Source organism: Phragmites australis, chromosome 3 (assembly GCF_958298935.1).
Source record: "Phragmites australis chromosome 3, lpPhrAust1.1, whole genome shotgun sequence".
Classification (NCBI taxonomy): domain Eukaryota; kingdom Viridiplantae; phylum Streptophyta; class Magnoliopsida; order Poales; family Poaceae; genus Phragmites; species Phragmites australis.
Genome location: NC_084923.1, coordinates 14,051,925 through 14,075,300, shown reverse-complemented (window position 1 = coordinate 14,075,300; position 23,376 = coordinate 14,051,925). Strand labels below are relative to the sequence as shown.

The 23,376-nt window shown below is 39.8% G+C and overlaps 1 protein-coding gene across 2 annotated transcripts; it reads right to left on the bottom strand.

Annotated features, from left to right (window-relative positions):
• Nucleotides 1-767: 767 nt before the first annotated feature.
• On the bottom strand, nt 768-18,725 carry LOC133912315 (calpain-type cysteine protease DEK1). 2 transcript variants are annotated; one of them, XM_062354983.1, is made up of 33 exons: nt 18,597-18,725; nt 18,296-18,497; nt 17,001-17,190; nt 15,872-16,122; nt 15,204-15,386; nt 14,975-15,110; nt 14,398-14,528; nt 14,205-14,319; nt 13,086-14,115; nt 12,891-13,001; nt 12,390-12,448; nt 9,697-9,859; nt 9,077-9,350; nt 8,821-8,971; nt 8,621-8,732; nt 8,366-8,531; nt 8,183-8,253; nt 8,002-8,093; nt 7,697-7,859; nt 7,519-7,590; nt 6,774-7,151; nt 6,569-6,684; nt 6,071-6,368; nt 5,424-5,743; nt 4,718-5,069; nt 4,258-4,572; nt 4,072-4,176; nt 3,828-3,956; nt 2,811-3,191; nt 2,579-2,716; nt 2,001-2,237; nt 1,512-1,931; nt 768-1,297 (listed from the first exon to the last, which is right to left on the bottom strand). In XM_062354983.1, the coding sequence occupies exons 3-32, from the start codon at nt 17,126-17,128 to the stop codon at nt 1,626-1,628; spliced, it is 6,483 nt and encodes a 2,160-aa protein (XP_062210967.1). In that variant the 5' UTR covers nt 17,129-17,190; nt 18,296-18,497; nt 18,597-18,725; the 3' UTR covers nt 768-1,297; nt 1,512-1,625. The 2 variants fall into 2 exon arrangements, with proteins under 2 accessions (XP_062210967.1, XP_062210968.1); XM_062354984.1 differs by having other exon boundaries at nt 17,001-17,187.
• Between the last annotated feature and the right edge of the window lie 4,651 nt (nt 18,726-23,376).

Sequence of the window (23,376 nt, the reverse complement as noted above, 5' to 3'; positions counted from 1 at the left end):
TTAAAATGTGCAGGCAAACGCTGTAAGATGATGACAATAAACTGAAGTGAGAATACTTCTCGCTCACGGCTTCAGAGAATACTTCACCGAATCCGGCTACTTCTCCCTCCCTCGAGGTCTGTGACATAAAGTTCAGAGAAGGTGATGTTCACAGAATTGCTGCGGCTTCAAGTTGTTCTGGGAGGTGTGGCAAGGGCCTCAAGTATCAGTTCTACATCGGTTCTGACCATATTTCAGGAATTCTGACAATTTATAGTAGACAATCGCTGTAGTTCTTGTGATAACCAAATAATGCTTCGTTTCGGTAATAAAACAGGGGTAATCCAAACTTCTGAAAAATCCTTCGTGGTGATTTCAGATCTGTAGCGCAACCTTTTGTTTGACTAAAGATGTTTTGGCCAAAGCTAGCAAAATCACCTCAGATATATTAAAAAAAAAACTACAAAGCTCACGAGTCGAGGTATTTTATCTTAGAACTTCACTTCTTGGCTCAAGGATCAGACCAATCTGCCTCGTTCACATTTTTAGCATGACTTTATTTTTCTCAAAAATCCACAGTTTCAAAGAAATCTACAAGAAAAATGTTCAGACGTAAATTCGAAATGCTATATGCACACGCTTTGGAACAACTTTTCATAAAACTTCCCTACACGATTTCGTTACATCTTGACTGAGCTGTGGCAAATTTGGTCAGGAACCGAAAACACGCCCTTAGTCATCCAAAGCGTTTTGCAGCAGCACAGTAAATTCAAAGCAACTCCGTAGGATAGCAAAAAATAGCTTCATTGAATGATATCAGATTCCGAGCAAAGAAAACAACAATGGCCGACTACTTCACCTTCTGATCAGCAAAACTGCAGCTTGCTAATAAGATATTTCCCAGCTGCACAAGAGCCCTATGCACTAACAGGAACAAAAGACACAGGCTTAACTAATCTAACTCTATAGGATTTACAGGGTAAATGGGATACCTATACACTGGACGGGGCTACCAGGTCTAAATGTTAGTTGCCACCACTATCTACAAGCATATAATACAGCCGACAATGTTCTCATCCTGCACTTGCGCAGTGATTAAAGAATCATTAATAAGACACATCAACACCGTCTGACAATGCAACATGAAATATTGCCTTCGCTCTTTCCTTTGGTGGAAGAAGCATTGCCTTTTGTATCAGCTCTGCGATAAGCAATCAGGCTTATGTACTTGCATGTAGCAAGATCTGATGAAATCTGGTTCAGGTCGAAGAGCAAAACTGCTGAATCATTACTCCCAGCTACAGGCAATTGCTATACCCTGAAATGGTTATAAGGTCAGTTAGGTCAATTCTTTTATTTTGCAACTGAATGAATGCATGAGTATATAGCTGTACATGACTCGGGCTGTTTGCAGGTTGGAGGACACTGGCACTAGACCTTACCATATCAGATTAACTACCACTTCATAATTTCGGACCAAGCAAAAAGGAAACAAGCAACTCCTATAGAATGGACATGAATCAAATACTTACCATTTTCTAGTCTTCTATAACCCACAGCTGGACTCTGCGTTACATAAACAGCAAGAAGCCCTGCCCAGCAGACGCCACTACCAGAAATGAATACATGGGAATCTCAATCTTCAATTAAACAGCCTCTAGCTTGATTGGTGCCTTTGAAAAAACTGACAGAACAAAAGGTGCTTCCTCCCCAGGATGGATTGTAGTCGGCACAATTGTGTATCCTTTAGGATAAGGCTCCAAGACCAGTTCACATGATATCTCTCTTGAGTTAACATAATCTGTTCCACCCACGGATTCATGCATGTAGATATTGTAAGCAGCACGATAGCCCTGTGTCTTGAGTATCCTCATTCCAATGTAGAACATCGAAGAATCATGACTAGATTGGTAGTTCCGGAAACCGTTTGTCTTTCTAGAGAAACCAACACCCTGAAAAGCATGAAATACACATCAGTGTGCTTCTCCTAGTCTTACATTGATATGCAGATTGGGACATACCTGTGTGAGGGTAATAAACACATGAACAGGGTATAGCGCATCACGCCCTATTACTCTAAGTCGATACTGAGGATTTTGATGCCATGAGTCATAATCTTGGCAGCCACCTGCACTATAGCCACGCCATTGCCCATGAACAGAGTAACACATCTCAGGTGGATAAACACGGCAAACATATATTGACCGGAAGTGAATCTGAAAATCTTGCCAAGACATCCAGAATACCCCATTCTTCGACTGCAACAAGGTGAGAGAGATAAGGGGGTTGAGACAGATATGTAAATGTAATCAAACATGTATATATTTTGTTTCATATTAGTGCAATGTGTTATTTTTTAACTTGCATGGGCAATGATGGGCTCTATATTATGTTCAATTATCAATAAACTGTGGTTTGCTACTTGAAAGACAACCAAGAAAAACCTTATTTGTGCCACAAAAAATAAGATAAGACTTCAACTGATAATCCTGCATGCGGTGGGCTCTGATCTGTTTAGTTTAATGCAAATATGTTTCTTTCTGACCACAGCTAGTGCAATATGATCTACACAAGTAAACTGATATCAAGAGACAAGTACCTGCGGAACATGCATGAGCTTATGCTTCATTCGTTCAGTCCACTCTGGTGAAGAGTCTGACCACGGTCCGTTCCATTCAACTTCATTTGCCCATGGATTTCTAATTTGTACGAGTTTGTGGCCATCAACTTCTCTTACCTAAAAATACAGTATAATTGCATAAATGTATCCATGACAAGAGGAATGAACGGCATACAATTAACCAGAAGCTCACACACAAACGAGAGCAAACCTGCAAAATTGAGTATGCATGTCCCTGAACGATGCCACTTGATGAGATATGAGCATCGGATCCGGAAGGACTTCCAGCACCAAGAAGAAAACCTTCTTGTTTAAAATGCAACAACTGAGACCACAATCTTCCACTAGCAAGATCAATCTGTGCTTGGGGACTCCGCATATCAATCTCTTCACCAGCTCCTCCTGTGAGATCCACTAGAGCATCTTGCACAAGCCCACCCTCCAACGCCTCATAAGAGCCATGAAGTTTTGCATAAGCTTTCTCAAGAATGGATACCCAAAGCTCGTTTTGTTTTCTACTAGTAGCAAATGCTGGTTTACCCGGAGACTCACAGGGGATCCAATCATCAACAACCACAGCTACCCACTCACCCTAGAGAAAATTAAAACATAAAAAATATAAACTCAGAAAAAAGTCAAATTGGTGAAACACATAACTATGTCCACGATGTAAAGATAAATTTTCAGCCACGGGAAAATAATGCATGGTGTTTGTGATACGATAATAAGGAATCACTGAGGAAAATCTGTGGGGTTTTTGTTTTGTGAATATTGTAACATTTAGTGAAAGCGTTTATGGGGCCAATCAATCCAGAAATACATGTCGAAGATATATGGAAACTACATGGGACCAATGTTAAAGGGTTTATTTAAGTGCCTTACCAACTACCTTAGGTTAGTGCTACCAGAATACCTAGATGGTTCCATAAAGCGGTGCACATCTGAAACAGCAAAGTATGTTTTATCAACGCATGCAGCATGCTTTGCACAAAGTAATTTGATCGTTTGCTTTACAAATTAAACTCTGATGTTGAACAGGGCACAACAGTGCCAAGTGTTAAACTTCATGATTCTGTGGTCTAACATGTTATGTTAACTGCATTTATCGCTTTGCAGGACGAATCAACTCAACCTTCCTGGTATATCATATTAAGGCTAATATGTACAGCAAAGGAACAACTCAAGTGAGCTGATATTTATCAAGCAGATGGCTCAGATCATCGAATACCTGAATGCAGAATCTGACAGTGTAAATCCCTTCTTCGTTGTACTCAGGAGTGATTATAACTTCAGATATACGGGACATCTCAGTTAGAACTGCGACTGCACTTAGGAACCAACAGTCTCCCAACCGACCCTGAAAAAGAACAATTGGGTAAATTGGATATCACCAGAACCAATATGTGACCATGCCTTAAATTCCTTGAGCAAAATTCAGACTACACAGAAGCAAAAAGGCAAAAAAATTATACCTGACACACATCTGAGGAATTCACAGAACCAGAAAACAAGCAAGGCTGAGAACTGATAGATATCTCCTTTGCTATGTCAGAAGGCCTCATCCACTCAGAAACAACCTAAACTCATAAATAGAAATATATGTCAGAAACTTAACCAATATTTTTTGCACAAGTAGTAGAGATGTGCAAGTGGAGTACCTGCAGTTTCAGAGGTGGATTCATTGGATCTAAAAATAATGATCGATCATCTGGAGGAAACTCTTGATCAGTAAAATTTATCTCTCCTTTTGCAATAAGAGCATCCCTGACAGCCCTTTCAACAGACAGCATTCGCTGGTTGACTTCCTCTCGTGTCTCAAACCTTGGTTTCTTTGGTCTCCTAGCAAAGGAGTCAATGTCAATAGCTACAGAATCATGCACTGGCTGTTTCCTACCACTCGAGTACTGCCCATCCCATTCGACATCCTCTTGATCATATAGCTCAAAGGCTTCTTCACTTTCCCAGTCATCTACCTGAATGAAATAGTAAATTTAAGAAAATCACATTCATAATTTTATATTCCCTCCTAATTCAAGACATCACAGAAAGGTAAAATATAGAATTACTTGGTAACAGAAAGGTAAAATATAGAATTACTTGGTAAAAGAAAGAATTTACCCTTGCAGAATAACTTCCATGCCAAGCATCACCAGCTGCAGGGTCAAATAAACCATACTCAGCAGGACACATGGCTGTATGTAACAAAGCAACCTCATCTTCACTCAGACATCTTCCCCATAGAAAAGCATCCATGATCTGCATCTTTGAGTCTGAACCTTCACTATCTGACCTACCAAAGGCGTCTAAGTCTGTGGGTGGCCTAGCACCAACCCAAACATCAGTCCCAGATTCCCAGATACCATTATTTGTAGGCAACGGCAGCCCATTCTGATACCCATCGTAAACTCCGTCTATGAAAGAAGTTGCTTCACCTAGGTCAGCATCTATAGTTACAGTGACAAGATGCCACCTGCAAATTCACATAAGCAGCTATAAGATCTTACTAGTAAAGGAACAAAGGTTGTTTAATTGCTTCCAAATATGGTTTGCATCAAAGTCTAACTAAAGTAATGCCATAGTGCACGATGCAGTAGAAGTGAACAGGTCTAAACCCTAGAAGTAATTTAAAAACATCAGTACCGAAGAAATGTTCATCAACAACATTTTTTCATACAAACTACAAGTAAACCAACAGAAATAAGCAGCAGGAAGAGACACCAAATGTGCATCAGACACTGCAATGGCAAGTAAAGACAAAAAGGTTGGCACTGCTTTTGATTTCATTTTTTCTATACAAAATACAACAGTTGTGAATAGGTGGTACCTGCCATCTGCAATGCTCAATGCACCAATATTCCACTCTTTAGCAACAGTTGTCATCCTTTCACCCTTAGTCACTAACCGAAGACCAACTTGCCCAGCTTCCATTCCCTGTTCTGACCCTGCCACCAATATTTCCCAGCAAACCTTCTTCTGGAATTCACTTCCAAAAAGACACACTGGACCAGATACCGGTTGAACCAGCACTGCAATGGACAAGGTAACTTTTTTACTTTGGCAGAGACACGAATCAAGTTCTCCACAATGACGGCCAGTACTCCTTGGTTCATCATCAAGTATGCATACAGCGCCTGGAATGCCAGTCTGTTCAACAGTTCATAACAAGTTAGATCTAATGAGCATTGGCAAATAAACAACCACAACGGAAAATGTACATATAAAATGCATAACTAACACTAGTAAAACAAGAAAGACTTCCAGGCTTTGATTATGTAACATCTCTAGATTTTTTTTCATGATAATAATTTGTTGTCAAATAACCAGCTCAAGTTGACCAAAAAAAGCCAACAAATATCCAAGGATGACTACACCCAACTCATGCACTCCAAGAAAAGTACACTATTATTGCTCTAAAATGATGGAAGTTGTGTTTTATAAGTTGACAAAATTTGGATATTCGGGGTACAGAACCTGTTCTGCTCGCCGAGCCAATTGTGCCTTTCGTATGTGATTGGCTATCGAGGAGACCCTATCTCTTGCAAAAGAATCTTCCAGAGCAGAATCACCTCCAACAGCTCTGATAGCTGCTGCCATGGCCGCAGCATCCCTGCTTCCAGCATTAGGAATAGAAGACAGCAATGATATTTCAAGTTCCTTCCATTTGCGTTCCTCTCTCTCCAGCAATGCCCTCCTCCTTTCCCTTCCCTTCCCTTCTTCCTCTCGCCTTTGCATCAAGGCCTCCTCTTCCATTTCTTTTTCCCTTATGTAGCTGTAGACACAAATAAGAGCAAAATTATGACAATGAGCCCATGATGGTTTTTATTTTTGTGATATGTGCCCTACATATCCTCTTCGTTGGTGACTCTTGTTGGGTTTCATCTCTAGCCTACCCCAACTTGCTTGGGACTAAAAGACTTTTCTATGCCCATATATGACCATGATATAATTAAAAAATAACAGAAAATATACCTTTCTTGAATTAGCTCGAATTGCCTCCGATCTTCAGGCATCCATTTCTTAATTTCTTTGGCACTTAGGTCGGAAAGGCCTATGCTATCCAGAAAAAGTCTGAGACGAACTTCATCCTGAAATAATATAGAAATGCTTCACACCATCATCAAGGCTAACAAATTAGGGGAGGGCACAAGAATGAAAGTAGATACCGAGTTTATACCTGTATTTGTTCAGCTTTGGCAGTCAATCCAAGCAAAAGAAGCAAATAACCGCCAAATTTATCCCACATATACACCCATTCAGTATCAATTGCTTCTTCTAAAGCCAAAATACGTGCATGGGCACACATATTCCTCCGATAGTCTACATTTGCCAGGGACTGAGGACAAATCATTAAACAATCTTTTACTCCACAAAAGAAAGATCCTGCAGTAATTTCTTCATTTCTCAAACGATCTCTCAGCTTCATAACATCAGCCCTAGGAAGCACAAAGTTCCCAGCCCTATCCAATGTAAGAGCAGGATCTCCAACCAAGAGAGCAGCAGAGCTTGCAGACCTCTGAGGTGCTGAGTAAGTCCCAGATATAGCATTTCTAGTCTGAAAAAACATATTATTAACAAATTTTAAAATAACGCATACCACTATTACACTAATTTCATTTTATGTACAGATCCTGACAGTGGTGAATTATTTAAAAAGAATCTGATCCCGACAGATCATCCTGCCTACAAATGACGAGCTTCTGAGATAGATATAAATAGGATACCACTGATAATTATACATCCCAAGGCACACAATGACAGGACTACAACAGAACTTAGATGGGACGCTAATAAGCAAGCAAAATAGAGATTGGTCAAAATTGTCTGTAACATACAATGGAAAAATGCATAAAAGCATGCACACAAATAACTGACTTGAATTGTTAAACATCTTCATTAACACAAATTTACAACAGCCTTACTTTATTAGCAGACCGTGACATTGCTTGCACAACGGTATCCTTGCTGAGAAAATGAACCGCGTCCTCCATCATCTGGTTGAATTTAAAGAAATTTCTTCTTTGAGATCAATATATGAAAAAGGGAACAAGGAAAAAGATTGTTCAGTTGAATAAATTCAGCTAGAACAATAGTACAAACCTTAAGGGTTAGGCATGGTCGAGAAACAGCAAAACTGAAGGCGATTACAAGAGTAACAGCAGAAACACCAGCCCCAACAAACGGAGGATTCATTATTATACTAGCAATAACACCCCAAACTTCAGTTGCCAATGCAATCCCATACAAAATAAGGAAGGCGTAACTGTAAAGAGACAATGTTAGAGCATGTTCTGAACTGACAATAGAAATTTTAGGATGGGAAAGAACAGAAAGAAAAATGCATTATTACCGATCCTGAACTCAAGAAAGGTAACTAGGTAGAATAAGAAAGGATGTATCCATACCTAACATTTTTAGCAGAGTCTGCATGAGCATCATAAACATATACAGGTAAAACCCTTGGTGAATACACAACAATTGGTGGTGACAAAAGGACCTGAGAAGGGTAAACACATTCAGTATTAGAATAAAAATGTTACAGTACAATCCACAGATATCAGAAGTAGCAAGCAAATGCAAACTTACAGTCAAAGCCCTTCCTGTGAGAAGAAACATAAATGAGAAATAACCTATAGATAACCCAACAAAAGGCTTTCCTGCAAAGTTCATTAGCTAAGTAAATATATGACTACATGACGAAAGTAACTAGAACCAATAAAAAAAAGTGGAAACAAGGGCAGAAGATATATAAGGAAGAACATCAGTCACCATGAAATAAACCCATCAGGAAGGCAGCCAAGGCAAGGAGAAAAGCAATGGAACAAACAAGCAGCATCTGTGTCCTTGTTAAATAGAAATTGTTAGATGTCCAGTAGTGGATGACCCCAATAACAAAAATAAGGAACAGGATAGCTAGGAGGCAAGCAACTCCAACCTGTATAAAGATGACAGGCAAATTACAATCAATTGTAACTGAATATTAATATGAAGCAATAAAACCCAAGTCACGTATACTTCACTTACAGTCCAGGGCCTAATTGTGACAATAACAGCTGCAACCGCACCAAACAATAGCAACATTCCCATGCCAGCAAAAAGATAAACTCCACGAGAAATTTTCCAATCATCATCCTTCCTGAAATTATTTGCAATTTCATCTCTTAGTGGATCAGAAAAGTGGGGAAGAGAGGGGGAGGGGGAGCAAATGCTATGATCCTTTATACCATTTGTACAGCCCAGTGAACAGCGAGAACAATGCAGGAATGCAAAGCAAGGGAAGTAATGCTGCCAGGAAATCAGCCTTCAGAGGAATACCATCCTCTCGTGAATTTACCACTCCCCAATAGGATGCACCGCAAAAGGATACGATAACAGCTGCAGAAAATAATGGCTCTAGTCTCAGTTGTTTGAAAATGTAGACCACGATATGGTCCATTCAATATTCAAATCAACCTTTGAAAAAGATCAAATAGGACATACACGCAAAGAGGCCAATACATATAGCTGATGAAGGTGGAAACCGGTATGTGGCAAACCAAGCAACAATAGGTATCAAACCAGTGGCAAGTACAGCAATTGTTGAAGATAATGCCCATCCAAGGTACATTGATGTAGCATATGGAGAGTAAAAGCTCTTCTTATCAGCATTCCATCCTTTGTAGCCTAAAGCATCTAAAGGCTTCGCTGATACTATTGCACCAAGGCCTATAACTGATGCAATGAAAACTGCTATGCTGATTGCGAAGAGAGCCCGCTGAAACCAAAAAAAGAAAACGATAAGCAACAAGAATATATCTTCTTAATATGTTTATTATCTATAATAATCTTAGTAAATCTGTGACAAAATTAGGCCACGAATATTTTGTATTTGGTGTGCTAAAACATGGTGAGGTCGTGATGATATGGCATGCACATTATGCAGAAGATTCACTAAAAATGAACATATTCAGGTGTTATGCCCCCTTGCAATACGAGACTAGGTCGGAAGTCAGCTTATGTTCTAACTGCACAAAGAGCTTATATAGATGAATGTTGCATTTGCTTATCTAAATGAAAAGAAAATACCCAATGGAAAATTTATAACGAACTGAACAACAAACCTCTTTCTTTCCTGGAGCTTGACTAATATTTTCACGACTATCAAACTCCCTTCCCGGAATCCAAAAACGGTAGCCGTTACGCATCCATATAGGAACAGCAAATGAGAGGCATGCCACCATAAGTGGGACCGTGAGAGACAAGCCCAATATAACAGATGACTTGCTGCAGAGTCAAAAAGATGGTTTTCAGACCAAAAGCATGGTACATTTCAATAATAAATGCATTAAATTATTGCAGAAAGAAGTCATAAATATGTAAGCGGGATATACACAGGATGGTTTGCACAATTCAGAGTTCAACTTTTCAGGAGGTATCTGTAGTTGCCAGCTTCCATTATCCAACAAAAAAAAAAACCCTAAAGATTTATGTTAAGTTCGGCTTAGAAACTATATTAGTGATGATGTGTATCAAAAAGCTATAGGTGCAAGATTCTGAAAAATTAAATAATGGTATTCAATCAAAGATACAAAAAATTCAAGCTAGTATAGTCGAGATCATAGTCATCAGAAATTTGGATCGATCAGGTCAAGGAACGGGGTCGCGGGATGCGGGTCGACATCTAACAAAAATGTGGTATGAGGGGGGTATACCTCTTTGAAACGACAAAATAACAACGCAGAGCGCGACCCCGATTCATCCGGGTCGATGAACCGGGTCGATGCCTCGTTGTAAAGACTGAGGACATATGCTATAAATACATATACATGTATATATCAGCCAAAATATAACAAAAGAAGAAGAGAGTTCGTGTTATCACATACTGGGAAGTAAGCCCGTGAATATTAAAAGATGATACATGCGGCCCAAAGGATTACCATTTGCGGCCCACTAGGGTTTTACTTTTACACCTCTCTGTCTATGCCCTCCTCAATCCTCACGCTTGCCTCACCTATATATCCGCCACCGCCGCCATCTCAGTTCGGACCACCGCATCCCGTACGCCTCCCTCGCCCATCGATCCCTGCCGCATCTCCAACGAAGATGGTCGCTTTCAGGGTGAGGACCATCTCTTTCTCTCCCACCTCTAGCCCTCGACTCGCTCTCATGGTGAGATCTAATATGACGCTTGATTCCCTTGGTGTATGGTGTGCAGTTCCACCAGTACCAGGTGGTGGGGAGGGGCCTGCTGACGCCGACCGATGAGCACCCCAAGATCTACCACATGAAGCTCTGGGCCACCAACGAGGTACATGCCAAGTCCAAGTTCTTGTGAGGATTCGATTCAATCCCCTATCCACCACGACCAGAAATCCATCACCGCCGCTAGTCCTGCACGCCACTGTTAAGGCCACCACTGTTGGGGCCACCATCGAGGTCTTCATCTTCCCCTTCTCTCCTCTCCTCTGTCTCTCAACATCTCGTTTGTTCCATGATATGTCCCTGCATCAATGGGGCGGCGACCCAGTCTCAAATGGGACCTCGACCCTATTCGACCCCGACCCTCGATTTGGGACGACATCCTAGGGTCGTGGAACGCACCATCGACCCTGACTCCTGTGACTACGGTCAAGATGTTTTCTTTGTTTATACTAAACATGAGATTCCACAGCTCTCATCCTATAAATTTGATAACTTGTAATTGTTTCTCCTTTCGTCCTATAAATTTAATAACTTGTAAGGCATCTAAACAAGAATTTCGACCATGAACTAGAGTGGTAAGTTTTAAGCCCGATCAGGAGAAAGGAAATCTCATATGAGACTATTCAGGTACTGCCATATTCGAGAAAACTCTGTGTTTCAAAAGAGGCCTTATTTTTCTCTTTTGTCAATGTAGTTATAGATAGAAAGAATTATCATGCAAGCCATGATAATTGCGCAGAATAGTTTGTTAACAAATTAGAGTTCTCCTATCTCATATTAGCACACCGGCACATTTTATAGTCTATTTGGATAAGCATTTATGGGTCGGTGTCTAATACTTGGATATGAAAAATTATAGGCATGACGATGCAACAGATAGATAGATTTTGCTACTTGCAAGAACTTCTCTTTTTTTCCCTTTTTCTCTGGTTAATGTAGAAATTTCTAGCTTTTCTTAGACCTAGGGTTATGTCGGAGCTCCTGAAGGAACCTCCTATTGGTCTATATAAACATTGCTATCCAAAGAAAAAACAGAAAAGAGAAGAGCCAGTTTTTTACCAAGTCTTGTGCTACCTAAAATGAATTGGGCATCTAAAAACTAAGGAGCATTACTTGATTCGGTGCCCAGTGTTGGAGCTAACTTAAAGACCTAAACAGATAGGTCCCTTCTATTGTCAAATAAAGAATGACATAACTTCACATTTTCTGTTTGCTTGCAATGATGGCACTTCTACTCTTGATGTTGACTCTTGAGTATAGCCTAGCTTTATGCTCTATGAAACATCATCACGGTTTCACTAATAACCACACCAATCCATTCTACACACAATAAGTCTCGTGAGATTCTGCTGTGCAGAAGCCAAGTTGCGACACAACATTGCATTAAAAAGTTAGACAATGCAATACTAAAATGCAACAATATATTAAACATAAAGGAACATAAAAATCAAATGATTATACTGGAATGATATATTGCTGTGCGTATATCATTTGATGTCCTTGCATAAATCTTTTATCAATTAAGCAAGGCACTAAAAACTAATGAGTAGTATTCACATTAATTAATACTAGAACAGCAAATGATGTTTCGGATACAAATATGTATGCGTACCTTAAGAAAGAGAGAAACAAGCCAACACACGTACTCAGCAGCCATGCGATGAAACCATACTGAACATGGGAGAAAGAAAGGCGAGTTATAGTCGAGACTATTAATACTTGAAGTAAAAGTTAACAAATACAACAGTGTATTCAAAAGGAAGATAAAGCACAGATCATAAACAGATTTTACAGATAGGAGTTAGATGTCACATCTAACTTCCAGGTAAGTGTACCCATTTCCCACTACATAGAGATTATATGCCCATGCAGGTAAAAGTATTGCTAACCCCATACAACAAGAATTTTTTTATTTCTCACTGACGCATATTCATTTTCCATTACATAGAAGTTAGCTCATAGTAAATGTTAAAACAGAAACAATATCAATATGAAGCACTTATTCTGATGTGATTAAAAAATTGATACTCTATTAATAAGAATCATATCCTGGCATGCCACGGCCATTGGAAAACAGTGAAACTTTTTGTTTTAGTGTATATCAGTATATCACCTTCCGGGGTTTGGATGTCATCATCATTTCTTCAGCACGCAGAGACCAAATGAATGCCATGATGGAACAGACAACTGGTGACAGAAGCAGTATCGAGAAACCAAACTCAAACTGCCAAATTAAGACAAAATCTCAATTGGGTCAAAATAATAGCCGATCATTCAAAGCAATTACAATGCGCTGCAACATGATTACCTGATCATGCGTTGCATTTATCGCTTTGATGGGATCTGGTCGATGGATAGCCACGGTCACTGTCTCTATGATGAACATTAGGGTGAAAACAATAAAAGCGCGTAATGGAGAGCCAGCTAGTTGATGGAATATCAGCCTTGAAAGGTTCAGCCAATTTTCTAGACCACTTCTCCTAAGTTCTTCTGACAGAGAGATCTGGTTTGCAATAGTTGTATCCAATCTGTCTGAATCAGTAGCAGTGACATCTACATCATCTTGATGCTCTCTGTCTGCATCTAAGCTGCTTCTCTGCAGCAAAGCTAAAATCCGTGGATCCATAATTTTATCTTTCAACATGTAGGAAAAATTTGGATCCAGACGTTTATCCTGAAGAAGATTAGCTAGTTCCACATCTCCAAGTCCACCATTCTTTTTTAGCATAGATGAAATCCTTGGGTCATTCAGTCTGTCCTGAAAAATTGTGGCCAGGTTCAAATCTAATAGCTGTTGATTACCCGAGGCAGTGGCTGATCCACTAGACTCGCAGCCATGACTTTCCAAACCACTGCTAGAACAAACAAGTGAAGTAGTGGGATCCCCCTGCCTATCTGCTGAAACTACAGCAGTTTCAGAGTCTTGGACAGCAGAAAGGCATGAATTACTCCGATGAGCTAAACTTGCACGTCCACTATCTATGTTCTTGTCCGAGCTCCGGCCTTCTTGACAGCTATTGGATCGATCAAAAGGAATACTGTTCCAATTGACACCATCGCTTTGTGAATTGCTTCTGTACATAGTATCAGTAGCATTAACATGTTGACCTGCTTCAACACTACCACTACTGCGCTTCACGCTAGATCCACAACCTTCTGATGAATTTGAAGAACTGTTTTGTCCCTTTCTTCGAAATCCTTCTCGCAGCTTTATCACTGTACTTCGTAGCGCATCTATCCTTGCAACTGAGGGGTTTGAAATAGAAAGCCAGCAAGAGACAGCAGCTGATAAAAGCACAGATGCTACAAAAGCATAACTGATGCAATGGCCAAGGTACCTAATGCAACAATTTTAGTTAACAAATAGGTAGAAGAATGCTAGATCTCAAATGTGTTCCAGTACAAAAGCACAAATATCAATACAAACCAGTAATGCACGCCAAAGGATATAAGAAAAGCCCTTGATGTTCCAGCCACAAATAACACTATCATCCGACTTTTAAGAAGCTCAAACCTAAATGAACACAGGCCAAGATTCCAATCTGTAGAAAATAAAATAAGAAGTCAAAAAAACAGATACAGAGTACATGAACAATGATGCAAGGAAAAAAAAACATTACCAAGAATCAACACTGCAACTGAAGTTAAAGCACCCAGCCAACGTGCTTCTTTTGAGGTAAGACCATACAAGATGGAATATACAACAAGCACAAGCAGTGAGCAAATGTATAGAATCCCTAGATGCAAGACCCTGCATTTCCAAGTTCCAAGACATAAATATCTTATCAAAATGGCAAGAATAGATAGACAATACAAAGAAACAGCATACAAGTTAGTTGAGTTGGAAGCACAGTCCAGTTAGCCATTTAGGACTCCCTTCATCTCACAATATAACCATATAAGTTATAGCACACCATGCACACAGACCAAAGAAAAACAAATTTGAGACATTAACAAGTTTGGGATCTTCTCTACTCTTCTTAAATGTTGAATGTTTCCATTGCTAAATCTTATCCCAAGTTAAAAGTAGGGGTAGGTGAAAAAATTGTAAAAGCAACACTCTTCATTTCATCACTAGACATACATTGTGAAAAAACTATTCCCAGGAAAATGAACTTGTTGGTAAAAGAGGAGTGATGGATATGGGAAATATATATTCTTATATATTTAAGAAAGGAAAAAACAAAGTGGACTCACCTGCTGGATTTTGTCATGTATAACTCACTAGGATCTGGTGGATCAGGCAAGCATGAAACAGGAGCCACTTCAACACAGTCAGAATATGCAAACTTGTACGACCTCCGCACGTATTCATCAACATTAAATCCACTTACTGTGCATAAAGTGTATGAAAAAGTGAGTTAACCAGATTTTCGTATTAATAAGTGATAAGAGATTTGCAACAAGTGAATCATAGAAGCTTTACCATTAAACAGTATTTTACATATAAAGAGCATATTGATGGCCAACGATATTGCAGACACCCCAAAGAAGAACCCCGATGGAGAATTAAGCTCAGAAGCACTAGCACCAGCTGTAACATAAACAGCACAAAATTCATAGGCACAAAGTAGGCCTACTGCCAGGAGGAGAAGATAAGCAACAGCCTCTGCACCAAACAGTTCATTAGTTAGTACCACCAGATCAATAAAGAAAAAGGAGCTAATAGAGTAGCCCAAAACACGAAGTGAAGAAACAAGTGGAACAGCTAATGAAAAGCTTACAAGGCCGCATTTTAGAAAAGTTTAAACAATGTGCTGGTAGCATTTTAACTGGTAAACCCTCCAGGACTTCAAAAGTCTTCCCTTTATACATGCCTTAGTGCGTCATTCATAATTTTGGTTGAAAAAAAATCTAACAAAACATTTTTTTATGTCACCGAACATGTTTTACAGCAGTTTTCTTGGTAACTCAAATTTCTGGTAACAAAATCATAGATAAACACCAATCCCGAAATATCATAATAATGAATACATGAACCCATGACCCATGAGTAAATGTCAATATATAAATCATCATTACATGGATTCTAGAGAAATAAATGTGTTTGAGGCACATTTTCGTAATAATATCAAGACAGAACAGATAACATACTTGAGCTTTGCCATTGTGTCCTCCACCAGAGCATTATAGAGTAGAAGGACAGAAGCAAAGCAATGCCCGCCATTATAACAGCTAAACCAATTATATTCCTGTCCAGAAGGGCGATAAGGATGTTTCCCCACACGAGCAGAACTGCCATAGGGGAAACAACGACAAGCCATGCAAAAAGAGTCAAAAGGCTGCACAGTGTGCTTAGTTGAGATCCTTGCACATATGCTGGCCATTTCCTTGCATATATCCAACTGTAACAAAATAAAAGGGAAAGAGGTTAACATGTAAATGAGACAAATGAAAATGAGATAGCCCAGAAGTCAGTACATCATGAACACAATCGATAAAAATGAAGATAAGTAAAAACAACAACAAACATAAACATCGGCACTTATCTGATAAACTTATAACCTGGCAGAATTTTCAAAACCATATGCTATACATGAAACAACATGTTTAATGTAACCAGAAAGTATGATGTCTTACTGTGTTACTCATACCAAACCTACTACGGAGTACTTCATTCCACAACATAAGTCGAAGCCCGTAATGTACATAATAAACCAAGCAGGCACCAAATCAAAGGAATAGCTGATGACATTGGGCCATCCAACCATCCATGCCCCTAACAGATGGCATGCTACAACTACTCAATCTCTAAGGCACTATCACAGTACTAAAGCAGAGCTAAAGAATGGAAATATTGCAATAACTACACTCTTGATTTCCCCAATTGACTTGCATTGTGGAACTAAACATCCCAAGAAAATGAACTAATATTGTGAAACAGATATTTAGATGCCTCCTATCTGCATAACTGTATAAGAAAAGACACATTCTACAGGTTGTTTGAAAATGCAACGAACAGTTCACTACAATCATACCAGTACAAAGATCGAACTCGTGGAAGAAAAAAAAAAGGTAACATTCACGGTACAAACAACACAACAAAAAGTTTTCTAATTTAACTATTATAATTTTGATGAGGCTAGTGCACAAAACTTTGAAGTGATTATGATCATCAATTGTACAAAGAGAAGGCATGTATAGATTTAGTAGGAAACGATAGGATACTAGCAGGATATTGATTAAGCCCAACTAAGAAACATACAAATGCCCTCCAGCATACCTATATAACCTCCATGGCCTCCAATTCACAGCCCATAGGACCCAAAAGCTGAGAGGGCCAAGGACAGCGAAGAGGAACCCACAAATGCTGCATACTAAAACAACACCGTGGTGTCCCTCCTCTTCCATCCTCCCCCTTTGCAATCACCTTTTGTAGGCTGAAATCATGGATACGAGCTCCAAATAACCTGCTAGAAAAGGTACAACACAAGGAATCCAATAATTACGTGGAAGAAGGCAAACTCCATAAAGCCCTAGCTATATGGTAATACTTTTGGCTAACCATAGAAGCCTACACTAACCCAGTTACCATATACAGAGCATTTGCTGATAAGCGTGTACCAAACGCACCATCAGTCCGTTGCACCCCAAAAGTGCCAATATGGGCATTGGCTGAGGGATTGGATTTTTCCTGACACTTGAGCAATCATTGTGGGTTTGATCTTTCTAGCTACAAGACCTGCAGTTTTGATACGTCTGTGGGTAGGATGGTCTATTAATTTAAGCTTCCACGCTATTGGGGCAACGCTAGATCTTCAAAGCTTCAAGATGTAGTTCTTTCGTGCACAGAGTGATCTCAATGTTCTTTTTTGGCTATTTAGGCTACATTGCATTTTTGAATTCCAGTAGCCATGTAATTGTTTTTATACAGTTATTGAACAGGAGGTATTTCAATAACTTTCATGAAGCGAGGGATCTTGGTTGGGAGTACAAGGCACATTTAATTTTAGACTTTTAGTGAGTAAAGTACTCTATGTTCACGATTTAACTCCACCACATGATTTGGTGCTTGCATATCAACAAATTGGTTCCATGACCCTGAATTCTTGAGCATTTGGTTGAATTAGAGATAATTTTGTAGTTTATTTCTTTCTTCAGCTGATTTCGTAGCTCATTTCTAGTAAGCATGAATTTGTAAGTTTGTGAACCCAAAGACTGTAATTTCTAATAAGTTTTTCTTGATTGGTACCATCTTTAAAGGTCCAAGTCCACACCAGTTCAAATATGGTTACAGGAACAAGGAAAAGGATCTACTGAATAAGTCCAATGCTGGCGCAATACTTTCTTGGGATATGAACACTGTTTTTTTAGGTACGTTGGACTTCATTAAAATAGGTCTCACAAATTTTCTTTTCAGCTCTGGTTATGTCCGTATTGGGACTTGGGGTGCGATGGGATTTAACCCAATTTTCCAACAAATCAACACATATAACTGCCGGGTATACCAAGAACAAACGCCAATCCACCTTCATTCCCCCTCCATTTGACTACATGAGTGGGATTTTGGTTCCATACCTTCCGTCAGGGAGAGAAGCAAACCAAAAGCGGAAAGAGAAACGAAGAAGCTCGGTGCTCAGCGTCGCAAAACCCCTTCAGCCGACGTCGACCTTCCCCTCAGCTGCCGTACCCAGGGGCGGATCTACCACCCCGGCGAGCTCTGGCAGCTCGCCAGAGGTGGTCGGCGGCGGAGCAACAACCACCCCCTCCGGTGGCAGATCTACAACCCCGAGCGAAGCAACGGCGAGTGAGAAAACCATCAGAAACGCAGTCTCCCTCGATCAGCATCAGGGGGCATAGAAGGGGAGCGCTGACATACCGTTGCGATGGGAAGGCCGCGCGCGGAAGGCAGAAGCCGAGACCGAGTGCTCCGGCCGTCGAATGGGCGACGACGCGTGAGGCAGGAAGAAGGCAGAAGCCGTGAGCCCGTGACCGAGATAGGAATTATGCCACGGGATTATGCTCAAAAATCTAGGGCTTCGTTAATATGAACTAAATCAATTTTTTTCTTCCACATAAAAAAATAAAGATAAAGGGATTTTTTTTTCAAATCCATATCTCTCTGATTCTTTTCTTTAGAAAAATATTTTTTCATATTGAAAGTCAGGTTATCATTCATTTTTACTGATAAAAAATAACGATATACCTATTATATTACTCTTACTGTCCTCACATGTCCTATGCAGATATGTAGTATATGATTTGTCTATTTCTTAAGTATAAGATATAAATAGAATCATCTTATAGTTCTATGTAAAAAATAGATATGGCATCCACCTAACAAGATTATAGTTCAATTGATCAGAGCATCGTCTTGTTAATACGGAAGCTATAGGTTCGAGTCCCATCAATCCCAAACTAGAGTTAATGAATAGATAAATTCATTGTTCCTTTTTCTTCATCAAAATTTTCTCGAAAGAGGGGACAGGATGCAAGATCAAATATCTATGAGCCACTCTTACTTTATTTTTTTATTTCACATTTTTTATTAAAAAGAGAGTAGTATAGGAATTTTTTCACTACTTCCGATTTGCAATTCTCAATAAAAATATCAATCAATCGATCATACCAAATCTAATATTGGTTCCATAAAACTATATAAGCATATACCCAGAACTTCGATAAAGAAAAAATAGAATCGCTTATAGTATACAAATTAATCTTGGTACCTAAATACAGACGTCTCCCCCCTCGTATGAATAAAAGTAAGTAAACATGAATTAATTTTATCTCCCACGTGATAAAAAAAAAGTAAAAGGTCTCATGAAGAAAATAATCTTATCTGACCACTATACATTGCTAGTATCAGGAAATAGAATAATCGTGAGTCTGAGTAATTGGCCAAGCCGCTAAAGTAGCTAAAGTAGTGATAAATTCTGTCTAAAAGTAGGTCCTAATGAAAGTCCATCGATTACTAATCTCCAGTAAAAATCGAAAACATTTATCCATTTAGAATCATCCTTTAAGGGTCCTCCATTGAAAATGATAACAAAATGCATAAGGCATTAGAAGAAATTCTAATAAATAAATAGATACAGTGTATCATCTAACTATTGTGTTTCCTTTATGAGGTAAAAGGAGAATTAATGAACCTGTAAATATCATGAAAAGAACTAGTATTGTTAACCAAGGATGATAACTCATGATAAAGTAATAAAGACAAGATACTTTTGACCAGAAAAATCTATGCTCGATTATTTCGAGCACATACTTCTTGGATAAAGAGGAATTAAACGATTTAAGTGGAGTTTTTTAATGTATCAATAAGATAGAGCCATGTTGTGGGTTATTTCAGCCCCTAAATAAATGCGAACATATAAAAAATCTACAATTTCAGCCCCTAAATAAATGCGAACATATAAAAAACCTACTGGCCAGGCGGATTCGCATCTTTTACAACCCACACAATCTTCAGTTCTCGGCGCAAAAACAATTTGCTTGGCTTTACATCCATCCCAAGATATTATTTCTAATACACGTGTTGGACAAGCTCGTACACATTAAGTGCATCATATGCATGTATAAAATTTTACAAAATATGACATTGGATCTATAAATTTTCCTTTTCAAGATAAATAAAAAATTATATATGATAAAAATGAAATTATTTGTCACATCTCAAAAATGTTAATCACATAATTAAGCATACATAATTATTATCGCATGTGCTTACACGTGTTTGCCTATCAAAGACTAGTTAAATATGTTTCAAATACCTTAGAGATGGTTTAGAGCACTCTAGAGAATCCCTAAATACCTTGGAGAAGGAAAAGAATAGAAGGAGGTTGATGAGGGGAGACTTAAAAAAAAATTAGCAATAGAACCCCCTGTGGTCTGGTCAGGGTCACCCGCGGTCTGACCACCAGGTACGCTACCATGCGGGCTGCCACATGGATTTCCCACGGTCCGACCAGAGCCAGTCACGATCTGACCACCAGCACACAGAGGCATGACTTAAGGTGGTAGATTGTCTCTCTCACTCTCTCACTATCTCATTTGCTCTCTCTCACCCCCACCCACTCCCTCTCCCTCACGTGCTCTCTCTTTCTCTCTTGCTCTCCCAACCGAACAAGAGAAAGGAGGAGAGGAGGAGCAAGGAGGGGAGGCCAAGGAGGAGGTCTCTGACAAGCTCCCCCACCGGAGGTGGTTTTCCCCGTCAAGCCCGAGCTCCTCGGCAACATCATCTTCCTCCTCAAGCCGTCCACCATCTCCCCGACAGTGATTTCGAGCTCCAACCATTCCCCAACCTCCACGATCGGACCACGGGCTTGCTTAGACGTGGTGAGCACCATATACCCCCTATTCCTTCCCCATAGCTAGATCGACCGGATTTGAGCTCATCAAGCTCAACAATAGCCTCCACCACCATTAGAGGCAATAGTCGAGTTTCGGTCGTTTTTGGCATGTGCTTGTTATCCTACGCGGTAGAGGAAGTCAAGATGATGCTTTAGGTTCAAAATCCGTACCCAAAAGCCACCGAAATCATCACTGGTGAGCTCACCAAGTTCCCCCAGCCATGCATAGCAGTCTAACCGAGTTTTATAGCGGTCTGATCGCCATTCCAGGAGTCGGACCCCCCCCCCCGGGCCAGTCTGACCACCAAACCCCAAATCTCTCTGCACGCCGACAGTCTAATCGCGTTTTCCCACAGTCTGACCGCCACTCCCGGCGGTCTGACCACCTATGTTGGCGGTCTGACTGTGGTCAACTCAGACAGTACCGTTTCAATGTAGTTCACTGTTTGCTGAAACTTGTAAAATTCATCATAGCTCCAAAATTTATGAAACCAATGTTGTTGGTTTCATAATACCCTAATCTACCTATTAAAAATATCTCCAACCATGAAATAATTAATTCAATTTCTAAGATAAATTAATTAGGTTGATGCTTCATTAATTCACCGTTAATTCTTTACAAGTCCAAAAATTGTGAAACCAAATTTCCTAGTCTTCTTATGACTTGCTATAGCTAGAAAAAATGTTTTCATGCATTATGAAGCATATTTTATGGCATTTCATCACATACACTTTGTAGCATATATTGTTGCACTTCATTCATGCTCATCATTGCATGAGTTCTTCTTTAGTGAACGAAGAACTGGAGCATGGCGCGATCGTGGTTGAAGGCGATGCTAATCTCCTGGAGTTCTGTGAGTGTTGTGCGGGGAGTATCAGGCAACCACCAGAGCAGCAAGGCAAGCAGCTAAGCATATTGCACCCTTTAAATTGAAGTGTGGAGTCTAAAATTGATAAGATATGCTCTATGTATGTTTGCATGTGTATTGAGTAAATGTCGGATTTATGTGAGTAGAACCTATGTTGATTGCATTACCTCTATCTTAAGTTGTTGAATATCCACATCCTTGTAGCCTTGGTGATTTTGTTGATGTCTAATTTACAAGGTCATTCGAAATGCTTAGCAATGCATAGGTTATCGGTAGAAGTCGAGTGGTAGAGTGTTCCATCGCTCGCGAGTTATAGGTTTAATTATGGTTCACTATGATAATATTGATGATGTTGGTTGGGTGAGTTGTGAGGATGAGATGAGATATGGGCGGTGTTAGGAGTGTCTTCTGCCCTGGAGGAGTTCCTCGTGGTAGTTCGAGAGAGGAGCCCGAGCACCATAGACTGCTTTGCATCGTTTAAGCACCGTTCGCCGGTGTTGTTGGTTTTAGTACTTTCAGTACTTACTACATGTCACATTATGGGAATGACAAGCCGAATACCTTTGTAACTTTTGTCTTTTGGCGTGCAAGTTGATGGTGTGAGTGGGCGGGCTTGTAGGGGTATCCAATTTGCTCCGGTAGTAGTTCTGGATGACCCTCGCACCTATCGGCGCATTAGTAAACGGTTAGAACTTATTGGGAAAGGTTGACTCAAGTACCCCCTTGCGTGGGCCTGTGTGGGCACGTGAGCCGTATGGTCCTCAAGTCATGTAGGTAAAGGAGTACCCCTGCAGGGTGTAAAAATAATTTGAATTATCGCGCTCTCAGTCATGAGCATGCTTCTGTCTATCCGCATTGGTCCTAGAGTTACGAGTGTGGGACGATGGTATGGATGGTCTGTTGGGAGATGTTGATGTTGGCTACTAATTTATTGCTTTGTTTACATTTACATTTATGTGCAAGTTGTTGGTTACAGGGTATGTTAGTTAAGCATAGGTGCTCACATAAATGTGTCTAGGTTACTTAAGCATATTAATGTACTTAACCTTGTAGCCTTTTTCTTGCTAATGGTTCAATGCATGATCTTTGGAGTTGGTTTATTTATATGTACCCTATATGGATTAAGTCTTATGAGTACCTTCGTACTCAGCTGCTCTACAGGATTTGCAAGTGAGGAAGAGACGGTGTTTGGCTACTTCACGCCTGCCGAGGGTGGCGGGTATGAGTAGGCAACTACTCGGTGGTCGCGCTTTTAGGGTGAAGCCTAAGGGCATATAGCTTCACCCACCTTTTTGTGGTCTATAGCTTTTGTTATCTCTGCGTAGTTTTTCTTTTGGCTAGGAGTTGATAAGTTTTAGTTTCCTTCTAGATCTCTTTTGCTGTAAATTGTTAAACTTGTTAATGCTTGAGAACTTGTAATATAATTTAATTACTC